General features: G+C 42.5%; 1 protein-coding gene and 1 long non-coding RNA gene across 2 annotated transcripts in view; one reads left to right on the forward strand and one right to left on the reverse strand.

Moving 5' to 3' along the window:
* The window catches only part of LOC137504731 (uncharacterized), a 117,926-nt gene that overhangs the window by 20,951 nt on the left and 71,269 nt on the right, over window positions 1-25,706 (forward strand). The gene's annotated exons all lie outside the window — the stretch shown is intronic.
* LOC137504718 (N-acylethanolamine-hydrolyzing acid amidase-like) overlaps window positions 1-25,706 on the reverse strand; it is a 50,347-nt gene that overhangs the window by 11,674 nt on the left and 12,967 nt on the right. The window contains exons 3-10 of the mRNA XM_068233305.1: window positions 20,281-20,407; window positions 13,488-13,578; window positions 10,004-10,080; window positions 7,947-8,119; window positions 4,875-4,934; window positions 3,425-3,491; window positions 2,249-2,277; window positions 857-930 (exon numbers count right to left, since the gene is read on the reverse strand). Of these exons, the coding sequence (XP_068089406.1) occupies window positions 857-930; window positions 2,249-2,277; window positions 3,425-3,491; window positions 4,875-4,934; window positions 7,947-8,119; window positions 10,004-10,080; window positions 13,488-13,578; window positions 20,281-20,407 (698 nt within the window). The remainder of the gene's footprint in view (window positions 1-856; window positions 931-2,248; window positions 2,278-3,424; window positions 3,492-4,874; window positions 4,935-7,946; window positions 8,120-10,003; window positions 10,081-13,487; window positions 13,579-20,280; window positions 20,408-25,706) is intronic.

Raw genomic sequence — 25,706 nt, forward strand, 5'->3', positions numbered from 1 at the left:
TGCATGAGATGCGCGCGCACCATGCGCGCGATCTCATGCAAAATAGAGCCCCAGGACTTTACGCCAATTGGCGTTAGGCGGTCCTGGGGCTGCCGCCGCGGCCACGCCTACTGGCGTGACGCGGGCGGCAGAAGGTTAAAGCGGAATTTCTGTAAATTCCTTCTGTTTTAATAAAGCAAACTAACCTAAGCATTGCTTTTAGTAGGAGGGCTTTTTGGTTTCTTTTAAGCCCTTATACTCTCCTTGTGGTTTTGAGTCACCCGAAGCTGTTTGGTTACTGAGATGAATCCCAGACACAAATGCATGTAAGGTTCACATTAGGTGTAAAAGCCCATTGAAAATCTCCACCTAATGTGGGATATTGTGTAAATTAGCCCTAATATAGTTCTGTTCCTTCCTTTTGTTGTGGTCTTGTAATTCAAAGAACAATTTAGTAGCTACAATAGATTATGTCATGATAACAGCTGCTGGTATCCAATGATAGCCACATCTTCTTCATGACAAGCATACCCAGAATCTTCTCCACTCACATCATCATATTGTGTGGAGTTGGATAGGTTTCTCCTTAAAGAGAAACCGTGACTAAGAATTGAACTTCATCCCAATCAGTAGCTGATAACCCCTTTCCCATGAGAAATCTACTCCTTTTCTCATACTGATCATCAGGGGGCTATGTATGGCTGATTTTGTGCTAAAACCCTGCCTGACATCATCGCCGGGGACCGAGAGGCAGCGGCGGCGAACGGCTCACTGCAGAGCTGCGGCGAGGAACATGCTGGGAGCTTGGGGCTGGACGAAGCCCCGGGTAAGTAGCCCTTATTTTACTTACTATTGCCTGATAACTCCTTTAAGTTACCTTTGTAAACCCGAAGGTAGGATACATAGTCCTGTGGAGAGGATGCACTCATCAGTGTGGTATGGATGGTTCCCCTAAAAATAGAGGCACACACATTACTTCTTATAGAAGACATAACACTTGGCATTCATTTTTATTACTCATTTTGCCATTAGCTTCATAGACTTTAATGAAGTTTGAATATACTTCAGGGAAAGTGAACTAGACAGGAATACAGAGTATTACTTCATGCCTAATTATTATGTAATCTGTGCTGCTGTGATCCTGAGTTTGTACTCTGCTGTCTAAATGAGGAATAGCATATAGATTTTAAGCTCACAAGGGCAGGGACCTCCTCCTAGTGTTTCTCACACTGCTGTAATTTACCATATGAACATGTACCAACTTTAGAGATATCTCAAACTACAAATTAACTATGTATTTCTACTATTGAATGTCATGACTGTACAGTGTCCAGAATTTCTCATCTATATTTGTTCCCCAATATTTGTTTGTACTATGTACAGCGCTACGGAAGATGTTGGTGCTATATAAATAAATAATTTTAAAAAATAGTATAATCACACGGATGTGTTCTACAACCTTCCTGTTTTAGAACCCAATATTGTCATACCCAGCCAAGGTGGTTGTAATAACTTTAGTCAGTTACTCACAGGGCAATGTCAATATCTTTAGCTATAAATTTATAATGGTACTGAGGAATGTGCATAACTAAAAAAAACAACAGCATGTAGCAATTAACTGCTTCACAACTGCTGCATTGTGTATCTACGCCCCTCTGGACTTCTCTTCACAAGAAGGGGCGTAGATACATGTATCTTTCTGTTTACTTGCAATGCGCATGCACCCATTACCTAGCGCAGCAGAGTAATGGTTGGTGAATGGGAACATGTGCTTCTTATGAATGACCACTGGCATCAGTGAGATGCCTCTGGTCATTCATAAAATGAAAGTAAAAAACATTTGCACAACATTTCCTGGGTGGTGTTCAGTACACAAGATGAAGGGTGGGGACATCTAGTGGACTAAAAATAAAATGACATGTTTGAAATATATAAAGCAAATAAATTAGTTATTAACCCCTTCTACCCCCTTCCCCATAGTTTCCAAAATAAATCACTTGAAAAAAACAGCATTTGAAAAAAAAAACATCAATAGTTACTTTAGGGACTCAGATGTAACATAAGGGTATATTACTCTTATTTTTGCAAATAAGAGTTTTTTTTATTATTATTATTAAGTATTAGAGAGATAGGATCAGCTGGAGAGTCAAGCAACTGGTATTATTTTAAAAGGAAAAATCCATATCCTTCTCAGTTTAGGTTCCATTTAAAGTAAACAGTTTCTGGAAAAATAGTTAAATCTATCATCTTACATTTTTTGAAAACTTACCAGTTTAGCACTTGGTAAATTGATAAGACCTGCACACATAAACACATATGATTATATAAGACAATCTGTGTTCAAGTTATCCTAGTCAGCATGCTTAAAGTTAATAGGAAACAAAAAAAAAAGACATTTACCTAAGGAGAGGGAAGGTTATGGGTCCTATAGAGCCTCCCGGTTCCATTCATGGTCCACTCATTCCAGTGCTCCTCCAATTGAATCCCCCGCCGCAGAAGGCTTCGGAAGTCTTCCAGAGCCCAAGTACTCCCAAAGATGGGTGGCTCTGTATTGCCTATGCATGAACGAGAGGGGGCACTCAGGCTCCCAAAGACTATCGAAGCTTCCTGCGGCGGCAGAGATCATTGTTCAGCCAATCAGTTGAATATTGCTTTCAGAGGTGACAGAGATTGAATGAGGGTCACTGTGAGAGGAGCGGGAAGGCTATATAGGACCAGCACAGTGGCCACCTGAATTGCTGCTAACCAGTCACAGGATCAAGTAGTTCAAATTGAGGAAAAGCGGCAGTTCCAATAAAAGCAAAACTTGAATCCAAAAAAGTTAAAATGACATCACACATGACAAAATCCACGATGGAAAGGGAGGCATATAACATGCAGGGGTGGTCCTCAGTATTGATAACCTCATCTTTCATAGACCTGCTCTTTTCCACTGCAAATTGTGGTCATGATCGCAAACGTGCTGTGATCGGATACGATTTGAACATTTGTGGCAGGTGTCTGCAATTCCCCAGGTTCCCTGACCCACCCTGGTGTGCTCTCACCTCTCCATGCTGCCCCTCCCGACTCCACTGCTAACCGTGTCCCTCTCAGTCTGGCAGGAAAATAGAGGGGCAGCTTCTCACAGCAGCGTGCCTCTCCAGCTTGCTGTTGCAGTCGCATGTGTTGCCAGTATTCACTGCCCTAGGGCTGCACCTTCTATTTTCCAGTCACAGTCAGAGGGACACAGGGAGTAGTGGATTTGGGATGGAGGGGCAGCGTGAAGAAATGACCTTATGTGAGTGAAGGACAAATCACAGTTAGTCTGTGAGCCTGTCTGAAGGGTAATTTGTAATAGAATGTAATGTAGCACACTGTAAAACTTGCCATCTTGAACTTCTAATTATCTAAAAATGTAAGATGAATAATTGTGTTGTTAATTTATGAAAAAAAATAGCACACCAACCTTGTATAAAGCGTCCCTGTTAATATTTTCTTGCCCTGTAGAATTTAGGGCCCTGGCTGCAATGTCCCTGAGAAAAAGGAACAGTTCAATATTTGATTATTTTGGTGATAATTACATGTAGTTTAACATATTAATACTTAGATATTGCCTGTATTTTTTGACTACATCTGTATCATAAGATCTCCAGATCAGGATAAAATATGCTTTAAGATCTTTAACTCATAATTAACTAAAAATTACTTCTTGCACCTTTGAGGGCGAAAAGTACTAATTTCTTCTGTTTCAAGAAGCTGAAGTTTTACGTTACCACCTGTAGAAACCCATGTATGGTACAGCCAACTGACAAGCTGGCCATATCCGACATACTGTATAACACATAACATATTACAATATAACAGCTACCAGTGGGACTAAGGGACCAGGTGCCTTCATGGCATAGGACTTAGCTTGCTTTGCATCATGACTGGGCTAGATCCTAGTGAGCTAAGGGGCCTGTTTTTGCAAAACTCCCTCCAGGGCAAAGGATTAAATACATTCTTGCATGACTAAACTCAATCCTAGTGGGATAAGGGACCAGCTATTATTCCATAGCGAGGGAAGGAAGGAAGGGCTGAGGGCAGAGCAGTTTCAGCGGAGCATCATACATTACTTGCTTCTGGTGGGAGGACAGGTCTTTACTCTCGTCTTTAGGGCAGCCACACAACTGGCAGCCAATCACCATGTGGTTCCTGATGCCCTGCCTTTAACTTTGCATTTGCTTACTTAGCCCCAAGGAAAGTGGGGGCGGGGCTGGAAGATGGGCGCTGGGGCCGCGGACGGAAGATCTGTGCTGAGGGGCTCCGGAGATTGTAGTTAGGCCTATGATTGCAGGGGAGTCAGTGCAAATACTCTCCCCCTTCTACAGCTTCCTTAAAGATGGGTAAGATGACCTCAGACAAGAGGTGATGTAGGTGTATACTTACATGCTACAGGTGATTGCAAATGCCTCTTATGAATTTGTGATGTTTCACTTGTGTATAATTAGATGAGATGAGAAGCAGGTAGAGATGTTTTCAGTAAAAAGTGTATATATTTCACCAAAGGTAAATACAAGCAAATCAGCCTGTAATGGGCAGGTAGAGAAACAAATACGGTTAGCCAGCCAAGAAGCCAGCACAGGAGGAAAGAGTAACAGTATGCTGCGAGTGAAGTTGGAAGATTTTAGATGCATCAGTCCAGCACTGCCCAGTAATCAGCAGCAGATAGAAAATGTGGAAAAGAGAGAAAATGTAATACCACTGAGCATTAGAAATGTGTCTGCTAGCTTGCCAGGAATGTCTCCTTATTGTTTATAGAAATTACATAATTAATGACAGTTATCCTTTAAGACCACAGCAATCTGTCCCAAAAGAGTTCTTCAACTACTTTCGTGAAAACAAATGCAGCATATTTCCTTTATCACTTTACATACATTCTCCTGTCATGCAGAGTCACGGTGCCCCTGTCATAATTGGTTTGTAGGAGGAACCACCTGCATTTAAACAAAACATTGTATTATCATATGGAAAATGTTAACTATTTAAACTTTTTTTTTTGCTCACAGCATAAATGAAATAGTTATAGAGGAACTCCTCTCATTGCCATATGATAGCATTGGTAGAGATGCATGCAGGTGTGAGATACATAGCTACCTGCCCATGACCATCACTGCATCATCTTCTGCCTGTCACACTATTAGTGTTAGCCACTGCCACAGAATGACTCATCTCATGTTTTGCAGAGAGAGTGTGGCAGTGCATTTAGGGCATGCAACATCACGTGCTGGGTATTTTAAAAAAGACACATAGAATGCCTTTGGGCAGGTGAGAATCAGACCCAATTGCTGCATACAAAACCATAATGTGGCGATGGTTGGTGTTCTCTGTTAAATTCTACGTGTAATTTGACTTCTTAATACAGAAGGTATTCGCAATAATTAAGTGAATTTCAGTGGCTCTGTAAAATTAGCTGTAGGCTTGCTATACACCAGAGGTTCTGGATGTAAGCCTGGCATCAGGGCATAAAGAGATGATTTGCATATGCAGTGGTGATGCATTGTGGGTAACCACAATTACGCACTTTAAGCTGAATTATCGCAAATACCTTTTGTTTTAAGAAAGTATATTACACTTAGCATGCCCTGTGCCCCCACTTTCAGGTTGCTGGCGCTTAGAGTACTGCTCAAAGCACTGCAAGATCTATGTGCAGGGAGAAGCTGAGAAGACAACCACCACAGATGCCCTTGATGAATATATTCTTTCTGACATGTAATGCTAATCACCTCCCAAAGTTAACTTCTTCCCAATGCCAGACCAAAACATCCCCCCCCCCACCCCCACCCCAGAAGTTAACAACTTTCTGATGCTTAATCTTAACCTGCCCCTTATAATTATCTGCTTTCTCATGCTTAGCTCCTTAACCCATTTCCCTTTCCTGGTGTCAAAACAAAACCATGTCTCCTTCATGGTATCCACTTTAAAGAGACTCTGTAACAAAATGTTCAGCCTTATTTCTTCTATCCTATAAGTTCCTATACCTGTTCTAATGTGGTCTGGATTACTGCAGCCTTTTCTAGTTGCACTGTAATATATCTAATCTTCTTTTCTTTGTCAAGCTTTGTCGACCCAGGGAGGAACGGGCTGCCTCTGTTGTAATTAATACAAGTTATGCACACCCCCTGCAGGCTCTGTGTACTTTTTTTACTCCTCACAGACAGTGATGCAGTTTGTGAGGCAGATGGGGAAGGGAGCTGCTTGTTACATGCTGAGAAACTGTGAGAACCCCAGACTGGAGTGCAGATAACTCACTATGTAATAAAAACTTGTAGTATACTGTAACATGATATAGATATAGCTCCTCTGGTGAGGTATAGATAAATCTATCAAGTACTACTGTTGCACCAAGCACTATACATTAGTATCTATTCTGTGTGTTGCTATACTTGCTATTTGCTGTCACATCAGCTGTCTGATATACCTGTATTATAGGTGATTCTTCAGATCACCGTATAATCAGGTATATATCTGCATTATAGGTGATACTGCAGATCACCTAATAATCAGAACCCTGTTCTTGCTGACACATATCGTTACACTCACGCAATTGCTTGTCAAAGCGATTTTGTGATCGTTTTGCATTTTTCCTATACCTTTCATTGAGGCAAATCGCCTAAAAAATGGCCCAAGCACCACTTTTCTAAGCGGATTGCAAAAGAACCGCTCAGATGTGAACTCTCTCATAGAGAATTGGCTATTAAGGAATACTATCGATTCACATATTTTTTTCAATTGACACAGGAATTGTTTGGGAAGTGCTGCTAAGTACTGGTGTATACATTTTAGTAGCAACTTCTTTGTTTACTGTTATCAAAATACATTCAAACTTTACTGACGCCAAAACTGACGGCTGACTGAGCCATGAGGAGAGGGGAAATTCCCCTCACACTTGATCAGTTAACTCTATGTGTAGCTCTGTGTGTGACAGAGAAGAGAGCTCCCAACAGCTGCAGCTTCTGTGTCCTGTGTTTCTGACTGACCTGTCTGAAGGAAATGTAACTAATTGTCACAGCTTTTTCATACTGTTTTTGCTTTCAGAGTTTGATATGTTTGATATTTGCTTTCTGTAGTCTGATATGCAACTCTGGCTGTGCACTGAAGCAGACACCCCTTCTGCAATTGATTTGTCCCAATATTGCTAAATCCTACCCTCAATAAATTACAGCTTTTACCTCTGATATTTAACATGAAAAGTAGGAAAATGTTTACACAGCTACTTAGACATTATTTGCACACTGTCATTTTAGAACACTTGGGTATCGATAGTATTCCTTTAAGTACACTAGATCAGTGTTCCCCAAACAGTTCCACAAACAGTTCCACAAACAGTGCATGTTTTGTGGAACTCCAAAGAGGCAGTTAATGAGCTCTGCTGAGACGCTAATTACCTCACCTGTGCATGTTTGTGGTTTTCTGCAAAACATGTAGTGTAGGTGGACATTGAGGACAGGGTAGGGGAGCTATGCACTAGATGGTTGTAGGCTGAGTATCTGCCATGTGTGCAAATGCTCAAATTCATCAGCAAGAAGCCTGGCCTGCCAGACAATCTTCTCCAAGGATCAGCCAAGGCTATTGATATTTTCCTCACCCCTCCCACTCCATAGGGAAAGAAAGCATTTCTATCCTGCAGGTTAATCAACTCAGCCCTGAACTGTTGCCAGAGGAATCAAGTCTCAGCAGCAATTGTGCAGATGTACACACCTTTATTCACTAGGGTGGTATGTCTGTAATGGGTACAGCAGTGTCACCTATCTGCACTGTTAAATGTACCAAATCACTGTGGTTATCATAGTGACTGGAGGTGGCCAAGTCAAGCTGCTGGTGGGGGGGGGGGGGGGGGGGGGTCAGCATCAGGCAGTTGGTATGAAGAGGCTGGTGATCGGTGAAATTTATTTTGTAAATGTTGTTCTATTAAAACACTAGCATCAAAGGCCAAATATGCAACTTACCTTCCTTCAGAAACATTCAAATGTAAAATATCAGCAACACCATCCCTGTCTCTGGTAATAACCACACCCTCTCCTGACTTTGTGCCAGCAACAGCAATGTACATTTCAGCAGTGATCGGTGTGTCTGATAACTTTGCAACTGCCGACTCATAATCCTGGGCCTGGTTAAGAGTCTGTTAGACAGAAAAGAATGTCTTATTCAGAAATATTTGACTTAAAGCTGAACACCACACACACGCACACACACGCACACACTGCACACATACTATACTATAACAATCAATAGACACAACTAGCCTTCCGTTCCGATAATTGATCAATTGTTTATTGTCACCATCAGTACTATCTGATCCATCGGAGATCAGCAATTGAAAATCAAACTTGGATTAGAAGGCTTAAATAAAGGTGGCCATCAATGATACAATCTTAATTGTACAATCTAACCAAATCTTGGTAGTACAAGGGTAAACTGTATAAATATTTTTTGAATGGATACATTCAGTAGTCCCTCATATTATATAAAAGTGGTAAGATTGGGCAATTGCTCACAGTGAAGTGCGGTATGCGAGCAGTGACTGCAGAATGCCATTCATGAATGTGGATTGTGCTGCAGAGAAGATTTGGCCACCTAGCTTTTACCTTGATAAACAGACTCAATATGGTCTCGAAACGTTGGGTTTATGATCTAATAATACAATAAATTGCACGGAAAACGCTGCTATTCTTTCAAAACTTGTTTTTCAAACAGGTCCTAGAAGTAGATGAAGAAAACCTAGTTAAATAAGTGAAACAAAAATAATGTTTAGTCATTTATTTACTGATCAAAATGCATCCAATAACATATCTGCATGTGGCAAAAGTAAGTGAATGTTTAGGATAATCATGTAATCTGAAGGAGAAATCAGAATTTTCCAGCAATGAGGTTAATTTCAAGTGTGAATTATTTAACCACTTCAGGGTTGCGCTATTGAAAATCAATATAATGTTTGTGGACATTAGTTTCTGACATGACGTAGATTTTCATAGCAGTGATACTGCTGCCCATGTGCAGGACCAATCAACAGCTACTGCAATTTATTTGCAATTATTATTACTACAGAAGGGGATCACACCAAACATTGATAACACAATTCACTTACTTGCAAATACTGTATGTTATTGGATCATTTTTTATATAATAAACGACTAAATATAATAATTTTAGTATCATTTGTTTAAAGGGAGTCTGAAGTGGGAAAAAAAAACAGATGGGTTGGAGACTGCTCTCTGCCACTGCAGGGGAGCTTCGGAAGTCTTCAAGAGCCTATGTGCTCCCAAAGACGGGCCGCTCCGTACTGAGCATGCGCAAGCGTGTTCTCTCGCACTCGGGCTCCCAAAGACTTCTGAAGCTCCCCCGCAGTGGCAGAGAGTTTTCTCCGACCCATCGATTGGAGAATGCTAACGGGGTAGCCAGCGCAGGAATGATGGGACCAGGAGAGGAACGGGAGGGCTCTATAGGACCCAAAGCCTTCCCTCTCCTTAGGTAAGCAAGGCTGTAGACACACTGTCTGTGAGCGCTTCCTGACCATCAGAGCTTTATGAGCGATTTTTAAAAAACACTCCCATTTACTTGTATAAAAAATGTGGTAAAATTGCCAGAATCGTGATTTTTTTGAAAAATCACAATCGCGGTAATTTTACCATGATTTTAACGCTTTTTAATGATAGTGTTTTAAAAAAAATGCTCAGAGACCTCTGAAGGATAGAAAATCACTCAGGAAGCGCTCACAGTGTGTCTACAGCCTATCTGGTTTGTTTGTTTTTTCATTTTACACTAATTTTAACTAGGTTTTCTTCACTTCTACTTTTAGTTTTTGTTTGATAATCAGATGATGTTTATGTCCCATCCCTGTAAAAATATAGAAAATGTAACAAGGTTCACATCATTTCATAGATCTATGTGTGTGTGCAGGTGAGTTAGTCAGTATATGCAGAAATTAAGGGACACTGTTGTGCCTAGCTTTCATTATTTATACTTCCATATCTACTATTTGCAATCACATCTGCTAAGATCTTACATTCCGTATGAGCCAGCTAACAGGATATCTGTGTACTAACAGAGAGAACACATTCTTCCATAAGTGCTGATTATCTTCTGCAAAGAGAAGCAAAAATGAGACACATTATATCATAAAGACCTCTAAGTATGTCATCTTTTATTTTGAGATTATATTGTACATGATGTGATCTACACAGTGCAGACAAACACTGAAGTTGGACTGATGATTTTTGAAGTGTGCATTGATGTGGACTTCATTACATCCATTGAAGTTTTCAGGCATTTAGGCCTCTTTCACAGTAGGACGTTGCGTTTTGATGCAACGTTAAAGTCGCAATGCACATTAAAACGCAACACCCAAAAAAAGTTGCACCGCAACTTAATGCCCCTTATTATCGCATACAGTAGAGCATGCAGGCAATAAAAAGTATGCTTCCAAGTCATTACTGAGCATGTGCAAACAGTCCAACGCAGCTGATAACGTGTATAACGCACAGCATGCAGCACTTTCTAATAACGCTACACGTTACACACAAACGCAACGTTTGCACTGTGAATGTCGCACAGACTTAGTATTGCTGTGCAACTTTTTGGGGGCATTGCGTTGTAATTTGCGTTGCGACTTTAATGTCGCATCAAACCGCAACGTCCTACTGTGAAAGAGGACTTGCTGGTAATCTGATTCTGCTTCAGACTAGTTAACCTCCCTGCCGTTATAAAAAATTGCTGCGCACGGCAGGGAGGGTGTTTTTTGGCAGTATTTTTTTTTTTTAGCATGTAGCTAGCCTAGCGCTAGCTACATGCTTCCCCCCTCCCTGCGGCGTCCCCCCGAATGCGCCGATCGCCGCCGGCGCATATACCCATCCGGAAATCCCGTTCTGAACGGGATTTCCAGGAGGGCTTCCCCCGTCGCCATGGCGACGGGCGCGATGACGTCACCGACGTCATCGACGTCGTGACGTCAGAGGGAGTCCCGAACCACCCCTCGACGCTGCCTGGCACTGATTGGCCAGGCAGCGCACGGGTCTCGGGGGGGGCACCCTCTGATGCGGCGGGTTGCGGCGAATCGGCGCGGAGCGGCGGCGATTGTAAGTTACACGCAGCTAGCAAAGTGCTAGCTGCGTGTAACAAAAAAAAATTATGCAAATCGGCCCAGCAGGGCCTGAGGAATCCTCCGCGGCAGGTTACCCCGAGCTGAGCTCGGGATAACCGGCAGGGAGGTTAATTAGTATGAAGAAGGATAGATAAAGCCAAATTTAATGCTGGGAGTACACCATAAGCTTTTTCAGCAGATAGATGGTTCGATCATTTCTGACATGTCCGATCTAATTTTCGATCATTTTCTGATCGATTTCTCATAGAAGTGAATGGAAATTGATAAGAAAAGATAAGAGATAAGAAAATCGATAGAAAATTGATCAAAAATAAGATCGGACAGTAAATCGACTGAAAAATCTCATTGTGTATTCCCAGCATAAGGCCCGTACACACAATTTCGGAATGTTGCCTGGCAGGGATTTAATGCTGGGTACACACAATGCCATTTCCTGTCCGATCGATGGGTAATTTGACAAGTTGTATCACGTGTACATGTCCAAACTGCTTCTGATCAATAATGTGATCGATTTTCCAGTGATAACTTCAAAAAATCCATCCCGGGAACATTGCGAGCAGATCGGAAAACATGGAAATAATCATCCAATTCCTGAACTGTATGTGAAACTACATCGTGTGCATTCAGATTAAGTGTGGAGAAAATGCTTAGATTGCTGGCTGAGTGGTCGAGAGGGGTCAAGAGGCTGTCATACACATGCTGGATTCTCGGCGGAGGCAGACATTACCAAAGCAACCCTTGATGCTATATAGCAGAGGTGCCCACACTTTTTCGGCTTGCGAGCTACTTTTAAAAATGATCTACCTATGTACAATTTTAGGAGCACAATTGTGTATACAGTATAGAAAATATAGTGTGGTTGGGATCTACCATGAGGGCTTTTGATCTACCCAATGGGCACCCCTGCTATATAACATATTTATTATTTGTCTGTCAGCTGTTACTATGGGGATTTTTATACCAGCAAACAAAGAAAAAAAAAATATATATTTCATATTTTGCTGCATATTAACAAAAACAAACAAACACTGTAGCCTTGTTCCTCAGAGTGATTTAGGCTCGGTTCAGAATACAATGCAAAATGGACATTTTTTGTCCATTTTGCCAGATTGCAAAATATCTTAGTAAGAGGACTTTTCAGTCTCTTTTAGCCTGGGAGTTCTGGTTCACTATGAGCCTGCTGGGTACTCTGTAAAATCTGGCAACCAACAGGTCCTTTCTTATTAATAGTATCTGTTCACACTTCTCAGTTGGCAACTGGTAACCACAATGCACAAATTCGACCTGTTCCAGATAGCGGATGTGTTTGCTATAGAAGCCTGTCGTGGAAAGGCATCTGCCTTCTATGCCATAACTAGCCTACATGACTTTCAACAAGGCCTCTTGTGTTGGGGCATCCATTAGCCACAGACTTGGCTGTGAGGAAAACTTGCTATGAGCTGAGCGCCTTACACCAATGTCAGATTGTAGCCAAATTGCACAATACCTGATGAAGTGGGTTAGACCTATGAAATACATTGTCATGTACCAATCATCTTTTTCAATCAAACAGAATTGAGTTAGATGGTTTTTGGATGTAAGTTCAATGCTTATTCCTTATTATAGTATATAATATAATATTATAGTATATACCGGTACTTTCTGGACACCTCCAATATTGGTTCCCCTCTTCCGCCACTGGCCACCACCATCAACCCCAACATGCAGATCAAACTAGAACTGGAATACTTAAAGATCTGAGTGGAGATGTGTTTTCTCCATGAGTGCAACATTTTGTTGCAATTCGGCAACCACGCAATGCGAGTAGGTATCAAACTGAATTACTCACCCAGTGTTTGTGGGTATATATACTACTGCACTTAGAAGGCTCCTGCTTCCCTTGTTTTTTACCCTCCTTTTTCCTCTCTAAAGTTCCTCAATAGTTTTCACATCACTCTTATGGTGCCCATACATGGTACAATTTTTTTTTTTCGATTAGAAAAAAAAAATATTTTTCCAACATGTTAGGTTGAATTTCTATTGAAAAAAACAGGATAATCATTTGTTTTTCTAGATCGAAAAAAAATATTATTTTCAATTTGATCGTTTTGGTCGAATAAACGGGGAAATCAAACATTTATTGTATGGGCACCATTTAACTGACACACGCACATTTTTAATATTTTTCTTTGCTGAAATGATTGTTCCTAATCATATTGGTTGTAAGCCTAAAGTGCGCACAGGTGTCCCTCCATGTCGTTGACCTCCTTTGTAGAGATCTGCCTAGTCGGACCACTGTCCCTGATACCAATTCTTCCCTGTGAAAACTTGCTGCGGCTCATTGCCACTTGCACTTCTGTCCTTCACTTATCCAATGAGCTGTTTAACAGGGAACTAGGGCAAATCGTACCTCTGGCATTTGCAGAAATGGTGAATTTGTAAGGACTTTGTCCAGTGTATAGGCCAACAAATCCCAAGAAGGTTGTTCCTGAGTATACAATCTGTAATATAGCAATATAAAAACATTTACCAGACAAAGTATAAACCTGTTGCAGAGTATTGCAAGATCCATGTACAGATGAGTGTATATTCTGCTCTTCCTGCAGTTGTAATACACTCGCGCCCATCTCTTGCTTCATATTCTTTAAATCAGTGATCAAAGAAAAAACATTGACCTCTATTAACATACTTGGCTGTAGACAGTGTTCTTTTAAAGACAACAGTTTATCTGTGACTTTTTCCAACAAATATATTAGGTTTGGGGGGGAGGCTGAAGGAACCTGGGGTTCCAGCAAAAAAGAGGACACAAAAAGAGACTCTACCCTTATCGTGTAGTAAGTCTGGCCTATGGGTAAAGGAAATAAATTAATAAATTAAATAGTGTACTTACAAACCCAGGATGTGGACGGCTTTAGTTGTTAGTGTGCTTCCACACTGGCATGTGACAATACTGATGAAGAAATAGGTCACACTCCAATAAAAAAAATCTTGTAAGTAACCCAATATAGAAATAACTAACAAATGTCCCTGTATAGGAGTGGAAAACTAAAATACTTTGAAGAGGCTCACCAATGGAGATAAAAGGTTTAAAAACATTTTAAAAGGTGGAGCAGCTTAGATGTGGAGAGGCCTAAATAAAAGCAGCTTAAGCTAAATGTTACTTACCTAAATGATGGACAAAATAATACAAACATTTATTAATCACTTGACATTTCATAAGTGTTGTACTGCTTTTTCAGGTCAATAAAAAAAAATGTTTTGTTATACAAGCAACATAAATGCATGTATTCAATTATTTGTAAAAATCTGTTTTTTTTTGTTTTGTTTTTACTATGTAATAAATAACAGGTGCCAAATTTAATTTGAAAGTTTAAAGTGAACCTAAAGTCACTAAAAAAAAACGAGATTAACTCACCTGGGGCTTCCCTCAGCCCCTGCAGACGATCGGTGCCCTCGCAGCTCCGCTCCGATGTCCCAGGACCCGCCAGCGAGCACTCCGGTTTGGCCGTCACCGGCCGACAGGCATGGGAACGCGAGTGATTGTTCGTGTTCCCAGCCTGTATATCGCCCCCTATGCTGCTATTGCGGCCAGGAGGAAGAGGAAGAAATGTAATTACTCCCCCTCTTGCTCGCTCTTTACTTTTGCCACACATAGCTGGAGGGGGAGCAGGGACAGGTAACCCAGGTGAGGGCGGAGGGGCGAGCACCCCTCCCCACTCCTGTGCCCGCTACCCCCTCAGGCTACCTCGGAGACACCTATTGGGGAGACATGAAGGGGAGGAGCAGGCAGTAGGCAATGCGGATCTCCCTCCATTTCTGCGTGCAAGATTAGCCTGTGTAGAGGGAGATCAATTTTTGCACTGCCCTTCACTACCCCTCAGTGTATCCGGGAGTGATCAGGGTCCATGAAGACCCTGCAAATCCAGACCCTGCGTTCAGTTTTTCAGCATAGATTCCCTGGATCGCCCACGGATACATTTTTGAACAGGGTGAAGACGGCCGCTATTTTTAACAATGTTATCCGTGGCTCCAGTTTTGAGCCGGGCCCCAAAGCAGAGCCACAGATACATTTTTTAAAACAAGTGTAAACCAGCCCTAAGTTTAATCAACTAAGAGTTTGTGAACCAAACTGTGGAATTCACCAACCCTTCATCAGTAGCCTGTCAATGCAAAAAATGGTCACGAGGTACAACTGCAAAATTAGCCTTTTGCTAGTTAATGCATTTTAGTTTATTTATTATTATAGGGCATGTATTTATTAGTAAGTCTAGTGTGGAAATGCAGTGCTTTTATCTTTCTTATAACTGTGGAGCTAAAATGAAATACACAGCAAAAATACTTATTTCCCAGGTGAGCTTTGCAGCTATTCTTGTACTGACTGTTTGAAATTTTTTTTTTTTTAATTTACTAGTATCTTTCCAGGTTTTGGATAATCCACAGCAACCAGAGAAAACATTCAAAATCCATACAGATAGAGACCTTGATTGTAACTCCTGGAACCCTCAAACCTGCAATGCCATAGTGCTAGCCACTGAGCCACCATGTTTCCAAATGTAATGTTACTGTTACTGTATGTTATGTCTTCATTTATCTCTGGTTCTGCTTTTTGTCATGCTGTTCCTACCCCATGAAAAACCTTACTACACTCAGCCAGGCTCCATTTCTTAGGATGTTTATAACCAGACTTTTAAAGCACGTACAAGTCAAGCATGTTCATTTTTCCTCTGTGATCTAATCCACTCAGTCAAAACTTACTGAACTGAGACATGCTATGGGCTTTGATACCTAAGGGAGAGAATCATTTTACAAATGCTGGTGCTTGAGGGCCCGTTTCCATTACACGCAGTGTGATCGCCACACCGCACCGCATGCAAACTGCAGTCAAGGTTAACCTCTTGAGGACTGCAGGGCTAAACCCCCCTAGTGACCAGGCAATTTTTAGTTTAAAAGGCCACTGCAGCTTTAAGGCCAAGCTGCAGGGCCGCACAACACAGCACACAAGTGATTCCCCCCCCCCCTTTTCTCCCCACCAACAGAGCTCTCTGTTGGTGGGGTCTGCTCGCTCCCCCCATGTTTATTTTTTGTTTAATAAATATTATTGTTGCCGTATTTTGAAAAAAAAAAACCTCCTCCTTTAAATCCCTTCCCTCCCTCCCCACAGCCGGCCAATTACGGCGATCGGCTGTCATAGGCTTCTGCCTATGAGAGCCGATCGCTCTCTTGTCCCTCAGGGGGACAGCCGTGTCACACGGCTGTCCCCAGTGCAGCGCTGCTGCTGATCGCAGCGCTGCACAGAGTAAATAGACGGCGATCACGCCGTCTAACAGTCTCCCGAGCGGCAATAGCCGCTCGGAGACTGAAGGCGGGGCGGAGCTCCGCCCCCCAAGCAGGAGATGCGCACACAGCCTGCGCGCGATCTCCTGCAAAACAGAGCCCCAGGACTTTACGCCAATTGGCGTTAGGCGGTCCTGGGGCTGCCGCCGCGGCCACGCCTACTGGCGTGACGCGGTCGGCAAGAGGTTAATTGATGGAACCGTTTCCATTGATGCCAATTTTCGGTCGCGATGAGATGCAGTGCAGCTAAATTTATGGATAGCATGCTGCAGTTTTCCACAGTTCTCATCCGGGTCCCAGAGGTTGTATTGAGCCGCATTGCATCACGGCCTGACCAGAAGTGCACACGGGTGTATGCGGTGCAGTGCTCTGCGATGATCGCACGGCGGCAATGCGGCCAGTGGAAGCGGGTCCTTAAATCTCTGCAGATTTTTCTCTGTGATCTACCTATTTTCACCATTGAAGTACTAGGGACCCGGCTTTATGGAGAAACCTCCAAGCACAAAAAGGTACTCTCTGAATCAAAACAAAAATCAGTTGAGCTTACCTCTAAACATAAGAGGAGAATTCCACAAGGTGTCATTGGACTGAGCACTAAATATGAAGAATATTTGTAATTTACTGTACACCTTTTTTTTACCTTTGAAAGTTATAATTAAGAAGTTTTGAATCAGAAGGATGTCATTTATTGGCTAACTTAGAAGAAAAGCAGCAAGCTTTCAGCAATGAAGGATTCCTGACTACTGACAAATTATAGTAGAACACAACTTAGATGCATTGGATATTGAAAAGGAGATACATTGTACTGCAATAAATGTCATTGCATGCCTAGTTACAACATCAAGAGAGTCCCCCAGAGGTGCTAAGCAATTTACTACAAAAAAGATGACTTATCTGCATGAACACCACATTCAACAGATTCAGTGTGGTGAGGAGACATCGTAACTCATTCACACATAACTAGGTAAGGCTGCATACAATGTTTGTTGTAGAATTTAAAATTGTAGAATTTAAAAACCTTCTTACCCCCCAAGGATTAAAAAGGAATCATGCCACAAGAAAATAAAAACAAAAAGTATAGTGGGATTTAAACTCCCTCATATCTGCAGTGCTGCACAAGAAATTGTAATCCTTCTTTAAGGCTACTTACACACCAAGACATTGAGTTTTAGGGGGCGTTATGGTCACATAACGTGCCCCTAACGCAATGCATGGTGGTGCGGGAGAGGACGGTAGAGTGAGCCGCGTTAGTCAGCTCTATCCGCATAAGGTCTCCCAGGGTGGCGCTGATTGGCCGGCGGGACCACGTGATGCGGAGCGAGACACTACGCATCACGTGGTCCCACCGGCCAATCAGCGGCCGCCAGTGCAGTGCATATTAAGTAGCCATGTGCGCGGCTACTGTAGCGGCATCTCCCCGCCTCCTCTTCGCCCCCCACTGAGCATGTGCAAACAGTCTAACGCGGCTAAAGCCGCTAGAACGCACAGCATGCTGCACTTTCACTACAACGTGCAGCGCTACATGTAACGCAACGTGGGCAGTGTGAACAGCCCACTTGTGTTACATTGCTGTGCGTTGGGGGAGCGTTACAGGCTGCACTAACATGTGCCTGTAACGTCCCTGTGTGGAAGCAGCCTTAACCTTCATCTACAGTTTTGAACCAATGTATCTCTTATTAGTCTATCGTTGCGTGATTTGAAGCCACCCATTAACACATTGATGAGAAGATCACTTAAACTGGGGCCACGTGAGCAAAAGTGTATGGGCAATGGGAGATCAGCATATTCTGGGGGGGGGACTTGAGATGGTTCATATACTCACGTAGGGTTCGTCTTTTTTCTCCCACATAAATTCCTTTGGGGCATTTAGCATATATATAGATCATATATACCACATTAGAAGAATTATAGGAAAAGTTATAAGCCGCAAGACTTCAGAAAAAGTGTATTGTCTATAGCTGATAGAGCTACAGTGGTGTGAAAACTATTTGCCCCCTTCCTGATTTCTTATTCTTTTGCATGTTTGTCACACTTAAATGTTTCTGCTCATCAAAAACCGTTAACTATTAGTCAAAGATAACATAATTGAACACAAAATGCAGTTTTAAATGATGGTTTTTATTATTTAGTGAGGGAAAAAAAACTCAAAACCTACATGGCCCTGTGTGAAAAAGTGATTGCCCCCCCCCCCCCCCCTTGTTAAAAAATAACTTAACTGTGGTTTATCACAACTGAGTTCAATTTCTGTAGTCACCCCCAGGCCTGATTACTGCCACACCTGTTTCAATCAAGAAATCACTTAAATAGGAGCTATCTGACACAGAGAAGTAGACCAAAAGCACCTCAAAAGCTAGACATCATGCCAAGATCCAAAGAAATTCAGAAACAAATGAGAACAAAAGTACTGTAATTGAGATCTATCAGTCTGGTAAAGGTTATAAAGTCATTTCTAAAGCTTTGGGACTCCAGCGAACCACAGTGAGAGCCATTATCCACAAATGGCAAAAACATGGAACAGTGATGAACCTTCCCAGGAGTGGCTGGCTGACCAAAATTACCCCAAGAGCGCAGAGAAAACTTATCCGAGAGGCCACAAAAGACCCCAGGACAACATCTAAAGAACTGCAGGCCTCACTTGCCTCAATTAAGGTCAGTGTTCACAACTCCACCATTAGAAAGAGACTGGGCAAAAACGGCCTGCATGGCAGATATCAAGGCGCAAACCACTTTTAAGCAAAAAGAACATTAAGGCTCGTCTCAATTTTGCTAAAAAAACATCTCAATGATTCCAAGACTTGTGAGAAAATACCTTGTGGACCGCCGAGACAAAAGTTGAACTTTGTGGAAGGTGCGTGTCCTGTTAAATCTGTCGTAGAAGTAACACAGCATTTCAGCAAAAGAACATCATACAAACAGTAAAATATGGTGGTGGTAGTGTGATGGTCTGGGGTTGTTTTGCTGCTTCAGGACCTGGAAGGCTTGCTGTGATAGATGGAACCATAAATTCTACTGTCTACCAAAAAATCCTGAAGGAGAATGTCCGGCCATCTGTTCGTCAACTCAAGCTGAAGCGATCTTGGGTGCTGCAGCAGGACAATGACGCAAAAGACACCAGCAAATCCACCTCTGAATGGCTGAAGAAAAACAAAATGAAGACTTTGGAGTGGCCTAGTCAAAGCCCTGACCTGAATCCTATTGAGATGTTGTGGCATGACCTTAAAAAGGCAGTTCATGCTAGAAAACCCTCAAATAAAGCTGAATTACAACAATTTTACAAATATGAGTGGGCCAAAATTCCTCCAGAGCGCTGTAAAAGACTTGTTGCAAGTTATCACAAACGCTTGATTGCAGTTATTGCTGCTAAGGGTGGCCCAACCAGTTATTAGGTTCAGGGGGCAATTTCTTTTTCACACAGGGCCATGTAGGTTTTGAGTTTTTTTTCTCCCTAAATAATAAAAAACATCATTTAAAACTGCATTTTGTGTTCAATTATGTTATCTTTGACTAACGGTTAACGGTTTTTGATGAGCAGAAACATTTAAGTGTGACAAACATGCAAAAGAATAAGAAATCAGGAAGGGGCAAATAGTTTTTCACACCACTGTACTTTACATCATACACAGAATGGGCTTGATTCACAAAAGAGTGCTAACTGTTAGCACGGCATTTTCGCGTGAATTTTTGTGCAAAACGATAACATTTTCGTGCGCAAACGCAAATTTTTGCGCAAAATTCGCGATCGCACGCAATGCGAAAATTCGCGCGAAAACGGCCGTGCTAACAGTTACCACTCTTTTGTGAACCAAGCCCAATGTATTTAAGGATTCTGAAAGTTATTTTGAATAATTTTTTATATTCTTAAATTGTACCTGTCCATTCCTGATAAAATCAATAACCAAGGTAACATCTTTTAAGTCAATGCCAAAGAACAAATCCATGTTTCTTGCATGATAAATATGTCCTTCTTCATCTTCAGTGATTATACTTGTACAGGCCCTAAATATAATAGGAAGAAATTTGTCAGAAATTGCTGTTTTAGTTTTCAGTAAATTGTATTTTTATTGGGGACACAGAAAATTAGACATCGTGTAAGTGAGCTACTGCTGAAGACAGAACACCTTCATAGAAAGTGCCGAGTGGAGAGTTTGCCTCATATGCAGATCTCTGCTTACACAGAAAAGGAAGCAGCATTAAAATACTTGACAGCTAATGAATTAACAAGGGTGGAAGGTAACTAATTTGTGCTAATTTATACATACCTGGGGCTTTCTCAAGCCCTTTTCATGCAGATCGCTGGATGGTCCAGTAGATGCTCCGTTATCTTTGGCCAGTCGGGCATACTGTGCATGTGCGGCCTAGCCACGCACATGCCAAGCCGCGCTCCCGTTGCCGGGCACGTTCTGCGCCTGTGCAGTACTACTGTGCAGGTGAAAGAAGCTCCCAGGCATGGGAGCGCGCGCGAGGGGACTGCGCCTGCGATGGCTGGCCGAAGATAACAAGGCATCTACTGGACCATCCAGGAAGTGGAAGATTATGGCGAGGGAGTGATCTGCGTGGAGGGGGCTGGAGGAAGCCCCAGATATGTATAAAACTTTTCTCTCTTTTCGTCTCAGGTACACTTTAAGGATAACATTTCATAGCAATGAAGGAACAGTTCCAGATTTAAAGCAGACCTGAACTCAGAACTTCCTCTCTGCTCTAAAAGATAAGCAACAGCATAATAACCTTTACATAAAAACATTTCCTTGTTACAGCTTATAGAGCTCCATCAGAGATGCTGCAGTGTACTGGTTTTCTGGGAGCACAGAAAGGGTTAAACTCATTTGTTTACATATTAGCTCTCAACTTGGCAAACAGCTGGGAGCTCCAATCACACTAGCACATTACTTGCTGAGAAGCAAGAATTAGCAATTACCAAAGAGAACAAAGCTAATCCAGGCCTCGCTTGCCAATAATCAAAATTATCTTTATTGTGGACAGACAACCATAGGATTGTATCAAAATCACATTAAAAACATTTAAACCGCTACAAAAGCCTTAGGAATGTCACAGTGCTTCCCCGCTACCCCACACGCTCCACTCATCCAAACATTCATACCAGCCGCTATATAATATATATCTGCTTGCAAATGTATTGTGCGGTATTTAGCAGTTCCTAATTTCTGTAATAGCTATTACTTGGATGCCTTCCTGTAATCTATTTGTTTCTTCTATTCCAGTCTATTGCAACCAGTACAGTCCATCTGATAGTCAGCTATTGCTTCAAATATTCCAATTTCGGCAAAGCACTGATTGTAAGCCAGTTCAATTCAGTTCCAATCGTTAGCAGGTCAACATTACAAGCATATGCATCATCAGCTAGAGCAGCATCTTCACTTTGCAAAGCTTCAGGAATTCAGTTGCAGTCAGTGGTGCACAGAGCATAATATTAAGCAAGTCTTATATGCACAGGAGCTGCCATCAACAGTCACAACAGTTGTATACCTCACTTGCGGGGCGCCAGCTCCCTGTGTGTTGTATTTCCCCAGTGGGATGTAGTGACTGTGGTCACATTTACTCACGCACTGCAGCGTTCTCAAAAGCAGGCAGCAGACTCTTCAATAGCGGCTGTGTCTGCAGATCTACCCGCACCAGGGATTAAACCAGCGTGGTCACGGGGATCTATTCCGAGCGGTGTGGAGTTAAAGTGGTGGGCGAGGCCGGCCTCCTATAGCTCCTCCCACCTACATGTTTCACCCAATGGGCTTCCTCAGGGTGTGGCTTAAAGCAAGGAGGAGTGGTTCACCCTTTATATATTCTGGCAGAGGGTCACCTGATATGTCTACCGGCACCATCTTTTTTCCTGGCAAGTTTGCCCAAAATCCCCATAGAGACTTTATACATTCATAAAAACGATCTACAGTGCTTAGTTCCAGATTTCTCTCATTCAAAACGAAGATGGTCACAAAATATAAATTATAAGTAACAGTCCCCAACAGTTCACAAATGAGGAATATCATTCTTAGAAACTTTAACTATTTGATGGAATTTTTTAATCTGTGCATAGCGGCTATAGGGATACCTGTCATTAATTCACTGTAGCATTCAGACCTAAAGGAGCACTTAAAGGGCCCACATATATACATTCATATACACTATAGAGGTGCCTCTTCCTCTGCTGTACACTCAATAGCATCCAAGGTTTTTCACAGAAGGCTCCAAATTAGATTAAACCCAGTTCCCCAACTAGGAGGTAGATACCAGCACCTAATATAAATATACACATGCACATGCACAATCCAATAAATTAAGTCAATATACGCTGCCTCTTCAACAAGGGGTCAATGTATAGAGCATGCAGAGTGACCTCCTCAGGATTTCACCTAATCTATATTAAATTAGCCATACAAATCCAAAAAAACTGAGAAATCTATCTCCGAGTTGAGGCCACCAGGTGAGAAGCAAGAATTAGACAGGCTGTTTTCTATAAACACATGAAAAGTGGGCACAGGGTAGATTTTTCTATGTACTCCTTCCTGTGCAAGAGTTGAGGTCAGTTTTAAAGTAAAATAAAGCCATGAAACAATAAAGAAAAAAAATCAAGCTAAATTCTCTGGATTCCTTTGATAAATTCTAATGTCTCATCTCTAAAGGCGCGTACATACGCTGGATTTTTTCAAATTACGGGTCCTCAGACACGACCACGGGGCAGTCTTTCTGACAAAAGTTCCACGTGAGTACAGGCTGTTGTCAGACTGATAAGACGGCGGATCAGTTAAAATTAGTCTTATCAGTCTGACGACAGCCTGTACTCACGTGGAACTGTCGTCAGAACGACCTCCCCGCGGAGGGGTCTGACGACTCACAATTTGAAAAAATTCAGAGTAAGTCACGCCTTTAGAGATGAGACATTAGGATTTATCAAAGGAATCCAGGGCAGTCCGGCAACACCTTACTGAGCATTGGATTAATATTAAAATTATAAGTGCAAGGCCTCTGAGAAAAACAAGTAAAATCAAACATGACTCTCCTTTAGGTAGTCACTTCATGAAATGTGGACATAATGTCAGTAATTTATGCTGGTGCGTATTAGAAAAGGTTACTCTGCAGGAGGGTGATGACCTGTGAGTTTCGTTATTGCAACCAGAGTAGATGGATCGATGTCTTAAACACCTTGACACCCAATGGGCTCTATTCACAAAACTTCTCATAAATGACTTATTTATCAGCTATTTGATAAAAAAAATAACCTGTCAGCACATTTACAAGCAAAAAAATCACCCAAAGTAAGTTATTCCTGATTAACTTAATTTCAATATTACTTTTCTTACCTTAACCACTTGAGGACCCACCCTTTACCCCCCCCCCCCCCCTTAAGGACCAGCGCTGTTTGTTGTGATCTGTGCTGGGTGGGCTCTGCAGCCCCCAGCACAGATCAGGGTGCACGCAGAGCGATCACATCGCCCCCCTTTTTCCCCCCTATGGGGATGATGTGCAGGGGGGGTCTAATCGCTCCTGCGTGCAGGCTAGTTGCGGGGGGGGGGGGGGGCACCTCAAAGCCCCCCTCCGCGGCGACATTCACCCCACTCCCTCTCTTACCTCTCCCCCCGGTGATCCGGGCTGCACAGGACGCTATCCGTCCTGTGCAGCCAGTGACAGGACGTCCCCTGTCACATGGCGGTGATCCCCGGCCGCTGATTGGCCGGGGATCGCCGACCTGCCTTACGGCGCTGCTGCGCAGCAGCGCCGTACAATGTAAACAAAGCGGATTATTTCCGCTTGTGTTTACATTTAGCCTGCGAGCCGCCGCCCCCCGCAGCGCGAGCGGCTGCTTCCTGATTAATCAGCCTGCAGCTGGCGACGCAGTACTGCGTCGCTGGTCCTGCAGCTGCCACTTTGCCGACGCACGGTATAAGCGTGCGGTCGGCAAGTGGTTAATTATATTATATTTTTGCTCTTTGGGAGCTTAAAAAAGTAACGTAAATAGGGTGAAAACAGGAAACAGGTTAAAAAGCTTTGTGAATCATGCCCATTGTCATAAATGAAGAAAACAGTTTAAATTTGTTTATATTGTTTTGTGAAGCATCTATCTATTTTTGAATATTGCCTATGTGCTCCGTTAAGATTTGTGCTCACCCCGATAGTGGGTGAGTTTTAATTGTGAGGTCTCTTTATACTTTAAATGATGTGTGCACTTGTGGTGAGTCAGCATTTGAGAAAGGTCACGTAGACCCAAAAGTCATGCAGTTTGTACTGATATTGCATAAAATGCAAATTAAGCAGGCGTATGCTGTTTGAATCCAGGTGGAGTCCCGGGTCCTTTGCTATGACTTATTAAAGGAAGCCTAAAGTGAAAATATACTTATAATATGATTCACTGTAAGTGTTTTAGAAAGGAAAACATAAAGAGCTGAGGCCCTTATTTAATTCACATTTTCTTCTGCGTTTTCTCCTAGGTGATGCAGTATTTTTACACCTTATCAATAAAATACATTTTAAGCCGCTGGCAAGCAAATAAAAAAAAGAAACTCATAATTTTGATCGTTCTTTTTCATGAACTTTTTGATACTTTTTTATGTTACAAAGGGCAAAAAAGTTATTATATAGAGAAGGCAAACATTTTCTCCTAGTAGAAAACACAGGAGTTAATTGAAGAAGGGCCTGACTAAATTTATGTTCAGTTTAAGGACTTCATTTTAAGACTTGTTTCTAAGAACAGCAGCCATGATAAATTCTCAAATGACACCTGTACACATGCTAGTTTCTTGCCCCAAACAGCTGTCTTGGCCACCTTCAGTCTAGCATTTGTACGAAGGTGAAGCACACTCACATTGTCTCTTTGTGTATGATCCTTGTTTTGGTTTAACCACATTTTAGTGAAATAAAAAGCAGCACACGCAGCCGGCACTTTGCCAGCCGCGTGTGCTGCCTGATCGCCGCCGCTCTGCGGCGATCCGCCGCGAGCAGCGGCGAAAGAGGGTCCCCCCAGCCGCCTGAGCCCAGCGTAGCCGGAACAAAAAGTTCCGGCCAGCGCTAAGGGCTGGATCGGAGGCGGCTGACGTCAGGACGTCGGCTGACGTCCATGACGTCACTCCGCTCGTCGCTATGGCGACGATGTAAGCAAAACAAGGAAGGCCGCTCATTGCGGCCTTCCTTGTTTATTCTGGGCGCCGGAGGCGATCGGAAGAACGCCTCCGGAGCGCCCTCTAGTGGGCTTTCATGCAGCCAACTTTCAGTTGGCTGCATGAAATAGTTTTTTTTTTATTTAAAAAAAACCCTCCCGCAGCTGCCCTGGCGATCTTATCAGAACGCCAGG

This window comes from Hyperolius riggenbachi, chromosome 1, assembly GCF_040937935.1.
Source record: "Hyperolius riggenbachi isolate aHypRig1 chromosome 1, aHypRig1.pri, whole genome shotgun sequence".
NCBI lineage: Eukaryota > Metazoa > Chordata > Amphibia > Anura > Hyperoliidae > Hyperolius > Hyperolius riggenbachi.